The sequence below is a fragment of the Echinops telfairi genome, unplaced genomic scaffold (assembly GCF_000313985.2).
Source record: "Echinops telfairi isolate 266 unplaced genomic scaffold, ASM31398v2 ScPeMD7_7424;HRSCAF=8462, whole genome shotgun sequence".
NCBI lineage: Eukaryota > Metazoa > Chordata > Mammalia > Afrosoricida > Tenrecidae > Echinops > Echinops telfairi.
The window spans coordinates 45,737,197-45,751,826 of NW_022111324.1; the positions used below are offsets into that span (position 1 = coordinate 45,737,197).

Consider the following 14,630-nt stretch of genomic DNA (forward strand, 5'->3'; position numbering starts at 1 on the left):
CCTCACACTCAGGAACACTGGCCTGCCTGACCTTGAAGGCCTACAAAGACCTTCATGACTGTTAGGAATTGAATAGTGCGCCTCCCCCCCAGGGCTCCCTGCACACACACACACACACACACACACACACAAATATGTGCTTCCTTTACCCTTTGATTGGACCTGGATGAAGGCCTGCCGAGCAGATCAGTTTTCCATCCAACGATTCATATGCACTTTGTTTCACAGCATTGACTGCAACCCCCACCGTCACGTATCCCGTCTCCTCTCTGTGTCCCCTAAACTTTGCTGTTGGGAAAATCCTGCCCCTTTGATTCCAACTGGTTGATTTTCTAAAGTGTGTGTCTCTCTGGTGTCACTGTCCCGTTATCCCTGTAGTTCTCTTTGTCTGTTGCTTAGCTAAACCTGAGCACCGGCCATGCATCTGCTCCAGAGCTGAAGGGTGACCGTGAGCCATAGTCTCAGGAGGGCCATTGTAGTCTCCAGCTGGCCAGTAAGCCTGGTCAGCTGTATGCTTGTGAGCAGCGCTGTTCCACCTTCATCTCCCACTCTGTCCAGGACCCTCTGATTCTGTCCAGTGGGCAGTGGGAGCCGGTTCTTCTCCTTTTAGGGTTGTGGAGACCGATGACTACGTGGTCATGAGTCCACGTACATCTTCAATAGTCTTCACTCTTCTTTCCTCTGAACAAGGAGAGACAACTGCCTGCGCCTTCAATGGCCACCGGAGAGCTTTTATGAGCCCAAGCACAGAACCCCGTCTTTTTGGACTATGTTATGCCGTCGACCTTGGTGTCCTGCTAAATGATGGTCCTGAGTCCGGGTCCCAGGACGCATTCCCTCAGGATGTTGGGTTATGTCTAATGTATTTCATAGCATGGCCTCCCATGTGCGCTAACACACCCAGAGATATATTTGTGGCAGAGGCAGACACCCACGAACAAATTGCCTCTATCAAACCTATATATATTCAGTCTCTGTTCAGCCTGAAGGCCTAGCCACACAGCACCGGTCGATCACAAGTACCACAGGATGTTCACAGCATTTCCCTCTCCCAGGGTTGTCTCTCATGCCTGTGGTTATAACCCCACGTTGGAGTGAATTTCCTTGGCTACATTAATGAGACAGGATCCGGGTAGAGTGTGTCTTCAACCCACTTCTTTTGAGATATAAAAGAGATTAAATAAGAGATGGAGCAAGAGTAAGCAGAGATGGGGACAGAGACATTCCAAGTTTCGTCAAGAGTGCCCCAGAGAAGAAGCTCAGAAGATGAGTGAGAACCGCCCTCCCAAGGCCACAGAGAAAGAAGGTCTTGCTTGAGAGCTGGTGCCCTGAGCTTGGGCTTCCAGCTTCTCCCCCGTGGAATAATCGGTATCTCTATGTCTAAGCCACTCATTGTGGTCAGACAGTGACCACAGTGCCCCTCCATGGAGTTTTCTCTCCTCCAAAGGAAGGCCTCTCACTGGGGCCCCTGGGGCCAGGCTTGGCCAGAGGTAGGCCTGTGTGTGATCCTTACCCGAGGGTCTTCTGCTTGTTCCCTGGTTGGAGGGGGGGCACCTGGAGCTGGCTCATCCAAATCCCTGGGCTGTAAGAAGCAGGCCTCTGAGACCTCCAGCCCTGACTCCCCCATTCCCAGCTGGGTCTTCCACCTCAAGGGCCAGCCGTTCCTGATCTCAGATTGGTTTGCCATCCTGATGTGTCATGGTGGGCCCCTGCCTTGTCCCCGTCTCTCACAGGGGACCCCTGGGGCATAGTCTCCATGGTCTCCTCTCCCCTGCACCTACCCCAAGCACTGTCACCTTCCTCATCGGGCTCTATAGAATCCACAGGAAAAGACCTATAATGGACAACTCCAGGAAGGGCTGCCAGAGAGGTGGGGTGGATGGTTTAAAGGCTCCTGGGAAGACACACACACACACACACACACACACACACACATTGCCTGTGCCTGAATGTCTCCTTCCTGAGGACCAGGGTATTGTAACCCGTCAAGTCACACATCCCACTGGCAGGGACAGTTGTTAGGTGGCATCAAGGTGGCTCTTGCCCCATGGTGACCTGACGTATGAACAAGGAAACATTGTCTGGCCCTGGACATCTTCATGATCTTCCGTCTGCCTGAGCCCATTGTGTGGTGTTATTCGCCTTGTGTTTGCTGACCCTCTGCTTGGGTCAGTATCCAAGAGTGATTGACCTGCCCTGTCGACGTGCTCAAAGCAAGCCAGCAGAAGCCTCGCCTTCCTTGATCCTAAGGAGTCTTCTAAGACAACTGTCGGTTCTCCTGACAGTCCATGGTACAGCAAGGCAGTGGGCTCATAGCTGTCACTAACTTGTGCATTAATGAGCCAAAGTGGATTTGACTACTGACCAGGGAGCCACCCAGGGGACTCTGTCATGCACTCAGACAGGGTAGGCAAGGCTCAGAATGGGCCAACATGTGTTCTAACACACCCTTTCACCCTCATAGCAAATGAGGCATGTGGGCCGACACTATTGGAACAAAAGACACTTCTCTGAAATGTGGATTACACAACGTGTGGTCCTCGACTCACAGTGTTTCTGAGTTACTCAGAAAACCACCCTGGCCACCATCCACTGTGTTGGGCTACTCTCTAGCTGAGCATTAGCAATATGTACAACTCACAGGATGCAGGGACGAATCTGCTCAGATGTTCACTAGCAGATGTTCAATGCTTTGGTTTATAAAAATCTAAATAGTAAATAATAACATTAATGAAAACTGCAAAAAAAGAAAACAAGATATTTGATTTAGGCCAGAGCTGACTTAGCATGGAATCCTGGGAACCAGAGCCAAACTCCATGGAGAGCTGGGTGCTGCCTGCAATGTCTTCCGGGTCCCTCTGCTTGCTCTCTCGCTCTGTCTTGCTTCCGTAAGCAGGCAGTGGCAGGGCTCTGCTCAGCAGAGGGGGGTGGCAGAGCTTGTGACTTTTGCTCTCTAATGCCTGGGCCCGTGATGGGGAGAGAAGGCCATTCCACAGGCAGCACAACTGTCCCGGGCTGGGAGGTCTGAAGGTGGAGGAGCCTGCTTTGGTTCGGTGTGCTGAAGATTGACTGTGGACGTGGCAACTTGGCCAAGGGCCCCTGCATCCTCCACTTCCCATGGAGGCCGTGGGGTGTCCCTGAAGGGGACCGCTGGGGCAGGGTGGCCAGAGGAGCTGTGACCCCCGAGACACAGAGCCCGGCATGACCAGGGCATGACGATAGGGGAGAATGGGTGGTTTCTAGAGAAGGCATTAGTTCTGCACCTCAGTGGTGGGCTACAGTCCCCCCCACCCCACCCCCAGTTCGCAGATGAGGAGAGAGGTGCTTAGAGAGGGAGAGAAGGGGCGAGAGCCCGCCTGCCCTTGCTGCCTCCGCCTCTGCTCTGGGACGCTGTGGCCGGCCGTCACTCATCAGTGTCCGGAGCCTCGGCATCCCCTCGCCCACCTCAGCCTCCTGGTTTGGAAAATGACAGACTAGGCATGAGCAAGGGGGCTATATTTAGCCTTGAGAGCACTCAGCCAAATCAACATGATTGGGGCGGGTCTCTCCACGGGCCTCCTCTTCCTCCCTCACAGCCCCTCCCACAAGCACAAGCTCCCTCTGTGCCCAGGAGGGTCCCAGGAGCCACGGGAGGGGTCTGCACTTGGGGTGGGATGAAGACAGGCGAGCTGCCCAGCCCGAGAGAAGGTGGGAGGCTGGTACTGCCTAGAGTGGGCATGCTATTATTGCTCATGCACATGCATTAAGCGCCCCGTGTGCACCAGGCCTCTTCTCATCACGCACATGTCATCTTCACAGGAACCCTACAAAGCCAGTGCTCTCACCCCATTTTACAGATGAGCAAACCGAGGCTTCTAACTGGAAGGCTCCGCTAGTTCGCCTCTGTGTCTCAACTGCCATGCTGGGTGAGAGAGGAAGAGGCCGGTGGGAAGAAACAGTTCCCCCAGCCCTGCGGGGAAGGGTTGGTGACACTCTCCCAGCGGCTGGACTCAGTGTGGCTTTGACTGGCTGGTGACCGCCCAGGAGGGCAGAGAAGGAAGAAATGGACACGGCATGTTGCGCAATGCCTAGGTCCCAGGATGGGCCTGACATCGTGGCACTGAGCCATATGCCAGTGCTGGTTGGGGAGACGGCGTGGCTCCACATTGGCAGAGGGAGCAATGGAGGCTCACAGGATTAGGGAGTTGCCCGTCGAAACCTGGATGGAAACCAACTTTGTTTGACTTCAAAATCCAGGATTCGCCCATTGCGTCTCCTAAAGATGGCGCCGCTCAGGGGATGCGCCCATGACTTCTTCAAAGGCTGTCAGTATCCAGCACCTTGCAGCGCTTTGCCAGCCAGGGGCCCCAGTGCAAGGAGGTGTGAAAACCCCAGCAAGGGGAGCTAAGGCCAGGGTCGGGGAGAGGGGAAGCTCCTACGGACAGACTCTAGCTGAGCTCACATCGCCATGAAGGACAGGGCTAGGGGCAGGACCTCGGAGCCCCAGCCTGCTCAGATGCAGTGGGTGGGTGGCCACTGGAGCCAGTGGGCACATTCCAGACCCTAAAAAAGACACCCACCCTACAGCCAAGGGACACTGGGCTGCAATCTGAACCCTTGGAATGTAACAGGGGCCTGGCCCAGTCTGCTGCCCTGCAGCCCCAGGTGGGGGTGGGGTGGAGGCGGAGCCTGCATGGACAGCTGTCTGGACGGGCCCTGCCCTCCGTCCTTCCCCTGGTCACTTCGAGGGTGGAATGAGGGAAAGCTTCGAGAACTTGGAAATGAAGTCAAAGGAGGACAGTGTCCTGGTCACAGCACGGGGAAGCACTGTAGACTGGCCAGGCAAGGATGACCTCACCCTCTCCATCGGGCTAGCTTTCTGTGCCTCAGCACTAGTGGTATTTAGAGCTGGACTGTTCTTGGTTGTGGGGTGGGGGGGGGCCCTCCGATGCGCTGCAGGGACCTTGGCCTCTACCCATTAGATGCCAACATCCCTCCCATCCAGCATCCCCCTGCCACAATGCCAATTAGGTGCCAAGTGCCCCCAGGTGGGAAAGATACGTCCCATCCCCACTCCCTTGAGAACCGCTGACCTAGGGGACAGTAGCTTTGTGTGACTTTTCCCATCCTGTCCTGCAGAGATGCAAATACTCTGTCTCAAGGACACCATCGGCGCAGGGCCCTGTGGGACATGGCCGTGCAGGGCGCGGTCTCTAACCTGGCAGACCCGCTGGCTCTGCGTCTTCCTCTCCTGTGTGGCTTCGGTTCCTCTCCTTCTCTTGGAACCAGACTTTGGCTTGTTCTCTTAACTTGTTGAATTAATCTCTGTCACGTGTTCATTCTATCTTTTTATGAGAGCCACGTTTTTGCCTTTGTGAAGACGAAACATGGGCACAGGACTACTTTGAGCATGCAATGAGGTAATGTCCAAAAGAGTCACCAATTCCTAGCCTAGGAAGTAGAGCCTGAAGTCACCGTGGCTGGCACCTCACTGGCCAAGGCTGGAGAAGAGGCTCTCTCAAAGGTCTCCTTTCATCTAGCTAGGGAGCGCTCCTGACATGACATGGCATGGATTCCAGCTCAGGGCGCCCATGTGTGTCCAGTAGAACTGCTCCCAGGGGGCTCAGGCCTGTGACCTTTCCAAAGCCGATCTCCAGGGCTGTCTTCGAAGACACCTCTGGGCGCTGTGTTGACATCACCAACCTTTAGGCCAGTAGTCCAGTGCTTAACTCTCTGTGCCATCCGGGCCCTTCTTCAAATAAACAGAGATGGGGCTGTCATTTACAAGATCTTGACTCTTCCAGTGGCCACTCTGAAGCACACGATGCTACCTCAAGTTGCAAATGAGGAATCTAAGTCTCAAAGACACTGGCTTCTCGGGCAATGGTTCTGGTGACCTAACTCCAAAGCCAGCCCCGAGAATGTGGAGCACAGTTCTAAGCCACTGACACACGGTGGGGGCCAGGGGGCGAGAGTCAGAACCAACTCTTTGCTTTGTTTTAATGCCAGGCCCTGCCCTGGGCACTCCACACACATTCATCTAGCATCCTTCGCAAAGTCCACTGGGCAGGTACCCTCTCCTCCTCATTCACAAGAGAAGCAGCCGAGGAAGCAGAGAGGTCCCTTACCTAACCTGGGTTTGCACCAGGCTTGGACTCAAAAAGCACGCATTCTGGCTCCAGATCCAAGATTTGTAGCCACACGCCCTACTGCTGCTCCGATGCATCTCGTGTCAAAGGCCCCTGTCTGCTCTGGTGGCATGGTGGGTTACATGTCAGGCTGCAAATCTCAAGGGCAGCCATTCAAAACCACCAGCCACTCGGCAGGGGAAAGATGCAGCCATCTACTCCCATAAAGACTTAGGGGCTTGGAGATCCACAGGGCAGTTCCACCCTGTCCTACAGGGTCACTAAGTCAGCGTCCACTGATGGTCGTGAGGTCTCCTGCTCTCCTGTGATGGACACACACACACACACACACACACAAAACCAAACTCACTACCATTATGTCGATGCCGACTCATAGCGACCCTCTAGGGCAGGGTCCAGCTGCCCCTTTAGTTTCCAAGGCCGTAGCTCTTTATGGGAATAAAATGCTCTGTGTCTCTTCCAAGGAGAAGCTGACCGTTTTCAAACTGCCGACCTTGCAGACGGCAGCCCAATCCATCACCACTATGCCACCAGGGCTCCGCAGACCACTATCTGGCCAGAGGTGCACAGGGAGGATTTGCTGGCCATCCAGGACATCAGCATCCTGGTTCCACTTCTTGTCACCTTGCTACTGAATGTCCCTGGAATGTCTTGTCCTCTCTGGGCCTCCATTTCCTCTTCTACGCAGGCAGACACCGGCCCCACCACCGCCCACCCCCAGGCAGCCAGGCAGCATCAGGGAAGTGCCCTCCTCCGGAAGTCTGGAGCACCACTCAGTGATGGCACGCAGGCTGAAGCCACCTCCCACCCCCCCACCCCCGAGTGGCATGCAGACCTCCCAGGGGCTTGTGTCCACAGCCAGGTGCACTCTCCCACGAATGAGGATGCTGACCACTGAGGCAACCATGGGAAGCCTTTTCTTGTGCAGACCATCCCTCCTCCCACGCACAAGGCGGGGAAAGCCCTGTGTGTCTCCGACAGGAAAGGCTCGGAGCTGCAGGTGCAGTCCCCTGGCAGGCCCCCACCTGTCTGCAGCTGCTCCCGTCTCCCTGTGCGCCCATCGCGCTGTGAGCCGCTGTCTTGGTAAGCCGGCCCTCCTGCTGCGGTTACCCAGACCTTCACCCTGCCCTTCTCCTCCCTCCCTCGGGCCTCCACGCTGCATCTAGTTGTTCTACAAGTCCCACTTAGTCTACCTCTGAAACACCTCTCCTTTCCCCGTCTTTGCAGTCACCAATGCCCGCCTTCCGTCACCTTCCCCTTCACTTCCCCTGCTCCCTGCCCACCCAGGTGGCGGAGGGAGGGTTCTGAAGCTCAAATTGGTCTCTAGCCCTTGCCTGCACCCTTTGCCCACATGACTCCCTTGACCCAGAACCCTCTGTCTGTCTGCCTCCAGCCCCCCACTCCCCACTCCCGCATTCTCCTTCAGCCCAGGCCCCCTTATCCAGGGCTAGCCACGTAATCTGTGGAGGCCCTTGTTCAGAACGTGCCTGGGTGGTAGAAGCGATCTGAGCTCCAACTATTAAGGGGCAGGCTGGTGGCCTGAATCTACACAGCGACCCTGTGGGAGAACGGCTTGGATGGAGCTCCGTAGGTTCACAGCCAGGTCGGCCCTGTGGGGCCGCTCGGACACACCTGGGGCCCCCTGCCATCAGGCAGAGCTGACTGGATGGCGACAGCATTTGGGTTCAAAAGTGAGAGAAAGCTGCCATTGAAGGTACTAGGACGTGAAGCCTGCTCCGTCCTTCCTTCCTTCCATGATCTTGCACAGCCTGTCGTGGGGTTTTGTCTCAGGGGCGTGGGAAGACTTGAGAGGCAAGTATAGACCCTCCCAGGTGCTGCCTCCCCCTCTCCTGAGACTCAGATCCTGCACAGCCCACTTGCTTCCAGGTTCCCCTTCCCTGCACCCAGAGAGAGCGCTGTGCCCGGTCAGGCATGCACAGAGGGCTCAGGCATCCCTTTCACACAGGCCTGATGCTCAGCCCCCAGTGGACAGGCAGCCTCTGCTCCAGGAGGACCTAGGTACCCAGACAGGAGGGGCAAGGGGCCTGCTGGTCCCACACGGAAGGACTGTGACATTACCAGTCCACGGAGGATGGACCCATCCACGGAGAGTGGATCCATCCACGGAGGGGGCAGCCACCACCCTGCCCTTTCAGGGACACATGAAACCTAAACCTGGCCCTCTCGTGCCCAGAGGCCCGTCTGCAACCCAAGGCCCAGGCAGCAAAGAATTGGACTTAGAACCCATCCTGGGATGCATGGCATGCTGGGAGACGACAGAGGCAAGATTACCACACTGAGCTGAGGTGTCAATCCTGGTACAACTCCATTGTCCCACTAGACTGCACTTACCAAACATAAATTCAAAGATGAAATTCATAAGCCCATCAGCACAGTGACTTCAGAGCACCCGATCCCAAGTACACGGCCACTTTAAACACTGAGTCCGTTGCAGTTTACGATATTCACACACCCAGGATGCTGGCCCGTCCTCACCCTGCAAGTTTCAGCTTAAACATCCTGTCCCTTGAGGTACCTTTCTGACCCCAACACCAGCCCGGGCTCTCCGGCAGTTCACCTCACTAGTATCCCCAGACTTCAAACGTTTCCTACTTCATTCTAATTACTTGTTTCATTGGCTTTGTTGTCATTACATGTTGAATTGATTTAATTAGTTCTGTGAAGACAGGAAACGTCTATTTCTGCTCATAATTAATATCGCTGGTACATGGCAGGTGTGGTGCACTGGGTTAACCACTGGGCAGATAGTCAAAAGTTTCCTGATTCAAACCCACAAGCTGGTCCTTGGCAGAGAGCACTTCTCCTCTGTCCTACAGGGTGGATGAGTCAAGATCGACAGGAAGGGTTCAGGTTTGGGTTTGGGAATGCAGCAGGCTTGTAATAGACAACAAATAACTATTTGCTGAAGAATTGAGAAAACTAATAAAGGACTGGTCCTTAGCCTCTCTTCTTAAAAGCAAAACAAAGACACTATTGGTTATTTTGGATGACTGGAAAGTCCCCAGCCTCTCTCAAAGCAGCCACAGGTCAGAGAGAACCGATCTCCCTCCCTCCTGCTCTAACGTCTCCATTTCACCCTTACTGGGTTGGCAAAGGCCCACTAGCGATGTGGCCTGATTATCAACTATTCTCTCTGAATGTCACAATAACAGGGTGCCATGAGCGCCCCCAGGTGTCAGCTCTGACTTTTGAGGCTGGATTCTATGAGCCCCCGGATTGGGGCAAGACTGATTAACAACCTTCGGTATGCAGATGACACACCTTGCTTGCTCAAAGTGAGGAGGACTTCAAGCACTTGCTGATGAAGGTCAAGGATTACAGCCTTCAGTGTGGATTACTGCTCCACGTAAGGAAGACCCAAATCCTCACAACTGGACCCATAGGTAACATCATGATGATCAGAGAAAAGGTTAAAGTCAAGGATTTTTGTCTTGCTTGGATCCACAATCGATGCTCATGGAAGCAGCAGTCAAGAGATCAAAAGATGTATTGCATTAGGTAAATCTGCTGCATAAGACTCTTTCGGGTATTGAAGAGCAAGGATGTTACTTTGAGGACTAAGGTGCGCCAAGCCCTGGTATGCTCCATTGCATCACACGCATGGACTTTGAAAAAGGAAGATTGTAGAGGAACCACCGATGCATTTGAATTGTGGTGCTGGAGAAAAATATTGAAGTAAGGCCAGAGTGTGCCTTACATGCAGGATGGCAAGACTCGGGTTTACATACTTTGGACCTGTTGTCAGGAAAGAACTAGTCCCTGGAGAAGGACATCATGCTTGGTAAAGTGGAAAGGTGGCGAAAAAGAGGAAGGCGCTCAAGGAGATGGATTGACACAGTGGCTACATCAATGGGTTCAGGCATAGGAACGATTGTGAGGGTGGTGCAGGACAGACCTTGCAGTGCTTTGTTCATTCTGTTACGCATAGACGGGGTCGCCCTGGGTCAGAGCCCACTCATTGGCAACTGTGGTAATACAGAATCTGGTGTCAATTTGGGACTTGAGAGGATTAAGAGTGAAGGGGTAGAATCTAGTCTGTCAATCGGGTCATAGCCAATGAGGCCTTTGCGTGGGCATGACCTTCTCCTGAGAATTCTGGGAACTCCTGTTTTCCTCCTTGAAGGTGGGAGACACACTTTCTCTCCGATCACTCCCTGAGAGCCACTCTACTGAGAAGACACATGGCAGCACGTTGATAGATCCCGTGCCCTGGGAACTAGAGGAGTCACGTGGAGACCCCTGCCAGTTCTGAGATGCTTCTACCATCACTGGATCCACAAGACTTTGCACCCACTGGCCTGTGATCTTCCTGCATTCAGCATCATTGCATGTGTTTCGTGAGTCAGAAGAGGACGTTATAGATTGGTATTGGACATATGGGCTAGTATCAGACTTATGGACTTAATCTGGACTGGGCTGGGATGTTTTCTCAATATTTCAACTGCTCTTGTATATAAAGCTCTTTCCTATACATATGAAAGTGTCCATGAATTTGTTTCTCTAGTCTACCCGGACTAATACAGCAACTAACAACAACCACAGGCACTACTCTGGAAACGCTTGTGGAAAGGTCTCATTGGCTTCAAGAGAACTCAGCATCCCGTCTGTGAGTTCTAAGCCGTATCCAGGGCTTTGCGTCCCCAGCCCACAGACTGAGGGAAGGGGAAGTCACACAGCGCCCGGGACACTTCTAGAACTGCCGTCTTGCTGATGGAAAATGGCTTCACTAAGGTGAAATTTAGTATCTTCCAAGAAGGCACAGTTTTCTTTTGTTTTTAACCAGTGTCTTTTTTTTAAACAGTAGTCGTTTTCTTAAGGAATTCAAACTTAGAATCCTAAAGAGAAGGGTGGGGCCAGAGCCCTTCCTTAAATCAATCAATCAATCAATTAATAAAGATTAGTCAATCAAAGCAAACCAAATCAAACTCACTGCCAGTGAGTTGATTCCAATTTGTAGCTAGGCTGTAGGACAGAGTAGAACTGCCCCTGCGGACTGAGTAAATCCTTTCCAGGGGCAGACAGCCTCCTCTTCCTCCCTCAGAGCAGCTAGTGTGTGCAAACGGCTGACTCCAGCAGCCCAACTTGTAAGCTATACGCCTCCAGGGCTCGATTAATTCATCGGATGAGTCATCGAGAACTCACTCAAAGCCGCTGAGTCCACGCTGACTCAGTTAGATCCTAAAGGACTGGGTCGAACTGCCCCTGAGAAAACGAAGCCAGTCTTATAGAAGGCCCAGGGTTCTGCAAAACATGTCCCCTGCCACACAGGTTTACAGGCCCTGCCCACACTTCACCGCAGCCTCACTTCCAAGCACACATTTAACATCCCAGCTGCACACCAACTCCACACAGATTCCCATGGAAACCAGCTTGCGGGCTAAGCAGATACACATCTTCCTTTAGGCCCTGGATACACGGATCGACCTCCTCTCCCGGGCTGTCCATGGAGTCTAATTACAGGAGGAAGTGCCAGGGGTGAGTCCCTTGCACTGACCCATAGCCCTCATGTTGCCACCGCAGGGCTGGCTGGATCCCGGGCAAGGTGCCAGCACTCCCTGTGCCTCAGTTTCCTTGTATTGTAGATAGGGTTAATAAGATTCAGATCAAGTCGTGCAAAGATGTGAAATACTTAGCACACCGCTTGGCATCTAATAAGCACTGATACATATTAATATTCAGTTTTAGTCTTCAATAGCCGTAAGGGAGTCCTTTAATCTCCTTAGGCCTCAGTTTTCTCATCTGTCAAACAGGGTGAGTGGGGAGGGGGGCAGTCCCTTCCTGCTCCCTCCTGTGAAGATTCCGTGAAAGGCTGCGAGAAGGCAGCACCGTGGAACCTTGAACCAGACCCCAACGGGAAGGCTTTGTCTTTCCCGTCTCGCGACTTTCCCACCCCTGACGGGGTTGCAGTCTGGCCACTTCGCTATCGCTCCTAGTAGTGGAAAGCCGTTTCCTTCCACCTTCCCTAGGCTCGGGCTTCCGTGCGGGTTTTGTAGTTTAGAATTACTACGGGTGCTCCTCTTCTGCGTGAGGGCCACACCCTCCCATGAAGGCAGGCCCCAGGGACGCCCCTTTCTTCTGGATGGCTTCAGGGGAGGGACGTTCTCATTCAGACTCCGTCCTTCCCTGGCTGACCTGGCTAAGCCTTGGTTTTCTCATCGGTTAAGCAGGCCTCCTCTGAAGGGGGTCGTGCGGGAAGTCGCCGTGCTGGTTGGCGACGCTACAGACTCCAGAGAAGTTCACCTGGGCTCCTCTGAGCCAGCCTGGAGCCAGCCCTGTGTGAGACTCAGAGGGTGGGAGACCAAGAGTGCCAGCCTCCCCAACCCCCGCTGGAAGGAGGAGGGGGAGGGAGTCGTCTCTTACCAGGCCCAGATTCAGGGAGTTGTTGTCATCCTCCGGCATGGGCAGGTACACGGCCAGGGCCATGCAGTTGGCAAAGATGGTGAGCAGGATGATCGTTTCGAAGGGTCTGGGCCAGAGTTAAGGAAAGGCCTTGAGTGAGGGGCGGGGCTCGGGGAGCTGTGGGGGGCGGGGGAGGAGCGTGCAGAGGACCAGCCTGGATCAAGGGTCTAATGGCAGCCCCAGGGGCAGACTTTTGGACTGTGTGCCCCACCTGCTGCTTTCCCCGGGTCTGCACGGAACAGAAAGACCAGGCTCCCTCCTGCAGGCCTCTTCCTCCCTCAAAACACTCAGATCCACTGCCGTAGAGTCAATTTGCTGACCCAGACCAAGGAGCGCTGCCTCCGTGGGCTCCCGAAGCTGCCCATCTTCATGGGACCCTCATCTCTTTCCTACAGAGCAGCTGGTGGTTTCCGACTGCTGGCCTTGCAGTTGGCACTGCCACCATGGCTCCTCTCCCCCCCTCAGGAGCAGGTAACATCCACACAGATGCAGCTTTATGAGCCTACAGGGAGGGGGAGGGGGGTCTCAATGCTGCCCCATCCTGCTCTGCCCACTCTTATGCCCACGCAGCCAGGACTGCCTGAGAGGCTGGCTAGACAATCTCAGAGAGGTTCACCCAGGGAAACAGCAAGGGACGCAGGGGAGCGATGCAGGCGAGTGGGCCTAAGAACCCAGAGAGCCGATGAAGTCTGAATCCTGAGTCTGAGGAAGAACTCAGTAACTGATGAGACCCACATGCTCCCTGCCCGCTGAGCCGCTTGCCAGCGCTCACACCACGTTTGCCCCCTCCCTGACACACCCACCCCTCCAGCGCCATCTTCCTTTCTTGACTTGCTGGCAAAAGGCATGGGCCCACCCATAAGAGAGTGGCAAGAAAGAAAGGGAGAAGGAGCTTGAGGGGTGTGTGTGTGTGTGTGTGTGTGTGTGTGTGTGTGTGTGTGTGTGTGTTTGGAGGCACACCAGGCGGATGAGCTGGATAGAAAAAGGTCATGTTTGAGGAGAGAGGAAGAATGGTTGTAGAACAGAGGCTCTGAGAGGCGAAGGCACCGAGGGGCAGAGACTGGAAGGAGGGGAGAAACCACCAAGTAAACCTGTTCTGACCAGCCCAGGCGGCACACTCTGTGACTGGCCATTAACCAAGGTGTTTGGGGAGCAAGGCCTGGCAATTGGCACCCCTAAAGACACCAGTCTATGAAAGGCTTTGGTACGGTTCTACTCTGTAACACCAGGCATGGCCATGAGCCAGGGGCCACCTCAAGAGGCCCTAACAACCACCAAACCTCTTCTGATGGAGGGTGGGCAGGGAGGAAGAGGCCGCAGGAGGATTTGATGGGGGGCAGCTGACGGGAGTGGGCTTACACCGACCCCGCACTCGTTCAGCTCAGCCCCATGCTTTTCTTGTCGCTCTGTTACCCCTTTTCTCATCTCGTCCAGGGAACAACTGGTGGGAGCCCAGTCTTCCAGGACGCTTGGGAAATATTTCAAATATTCCCAATCCACGCTCACAGACTCTAGGAGGCACAGAGGACCTTCTTCCTCCATGGGGCTCCGCCTCAGTCCCTTCCCAAATAACCCAGGTATTTCCATCGTTCTTCCTCCAGGAGGTCATGCAGACACAGAAGGGGGTTGAAGTCCCTGTACCCAGGCTGGTGCGTCCGAGCTGAACTAGCCAGTCGTGCTTGGAACCATTCACAGCCACCCTTCCCCAAGTCTGTTTCACCCCAAATCCTTCCCCGGCCGGGCCCAAGTCTGGGCTTCCCCTCAGTGGACACTCTCTCAACTCTCAACCCCCTCTTTACTGTCACACACCCCTATCCAGGGGAGGATTCACACACACACACACACACACACACTTCCAAAATGAAACTGCTTCTTCAAACACCTAAGCCTGAGACTCATCACAGCATAGGTTGGAGCATACTTGCCAACAGCCTATGAACCCTCCCAGGCCCCTTCCCTAGATGGTCAAGAGATAGTTCAACTTCTCACCAAGGCCTCGGCTCACCCACACGTGCCCCCAGGAAGCCCACCAATTCCTCTGGCTTCTTTCTCGTCCAAACAACAGCCTCCTTCTCAAGACTC

General features: G+C 54.3%; 1 protein-coding gene across 1 annotated transcript in view; it reads right to left on the reverse strand.

Moving 5' to 3' along the window:
• Window positions 1-13,365, reverse strand: part of CACNA1S (calcium voltage-gated channel subunit alpha1 S) — an 88,854-nt gene extending 75,489 nt beyond the window's left edge. The window contains exons 1-2 of the mRNA XM_004700078.1: window positions 13,352-13,365; window positions 12,510-12,615 (exon numbers count right to left, since the gene is read on the reverse strand). Coding sequence (XP_004700135.1) covers window positions 12,510-12,615; window positions 13,352-13,365 — 120 coding nt within the window. The remainder of the gene's footprint in view (window positions 1-12,509; window positions 12,616-13,351) is intronic.
• Window positions 13,366-14,630: the final 1,265 nt, after the last annotated feature.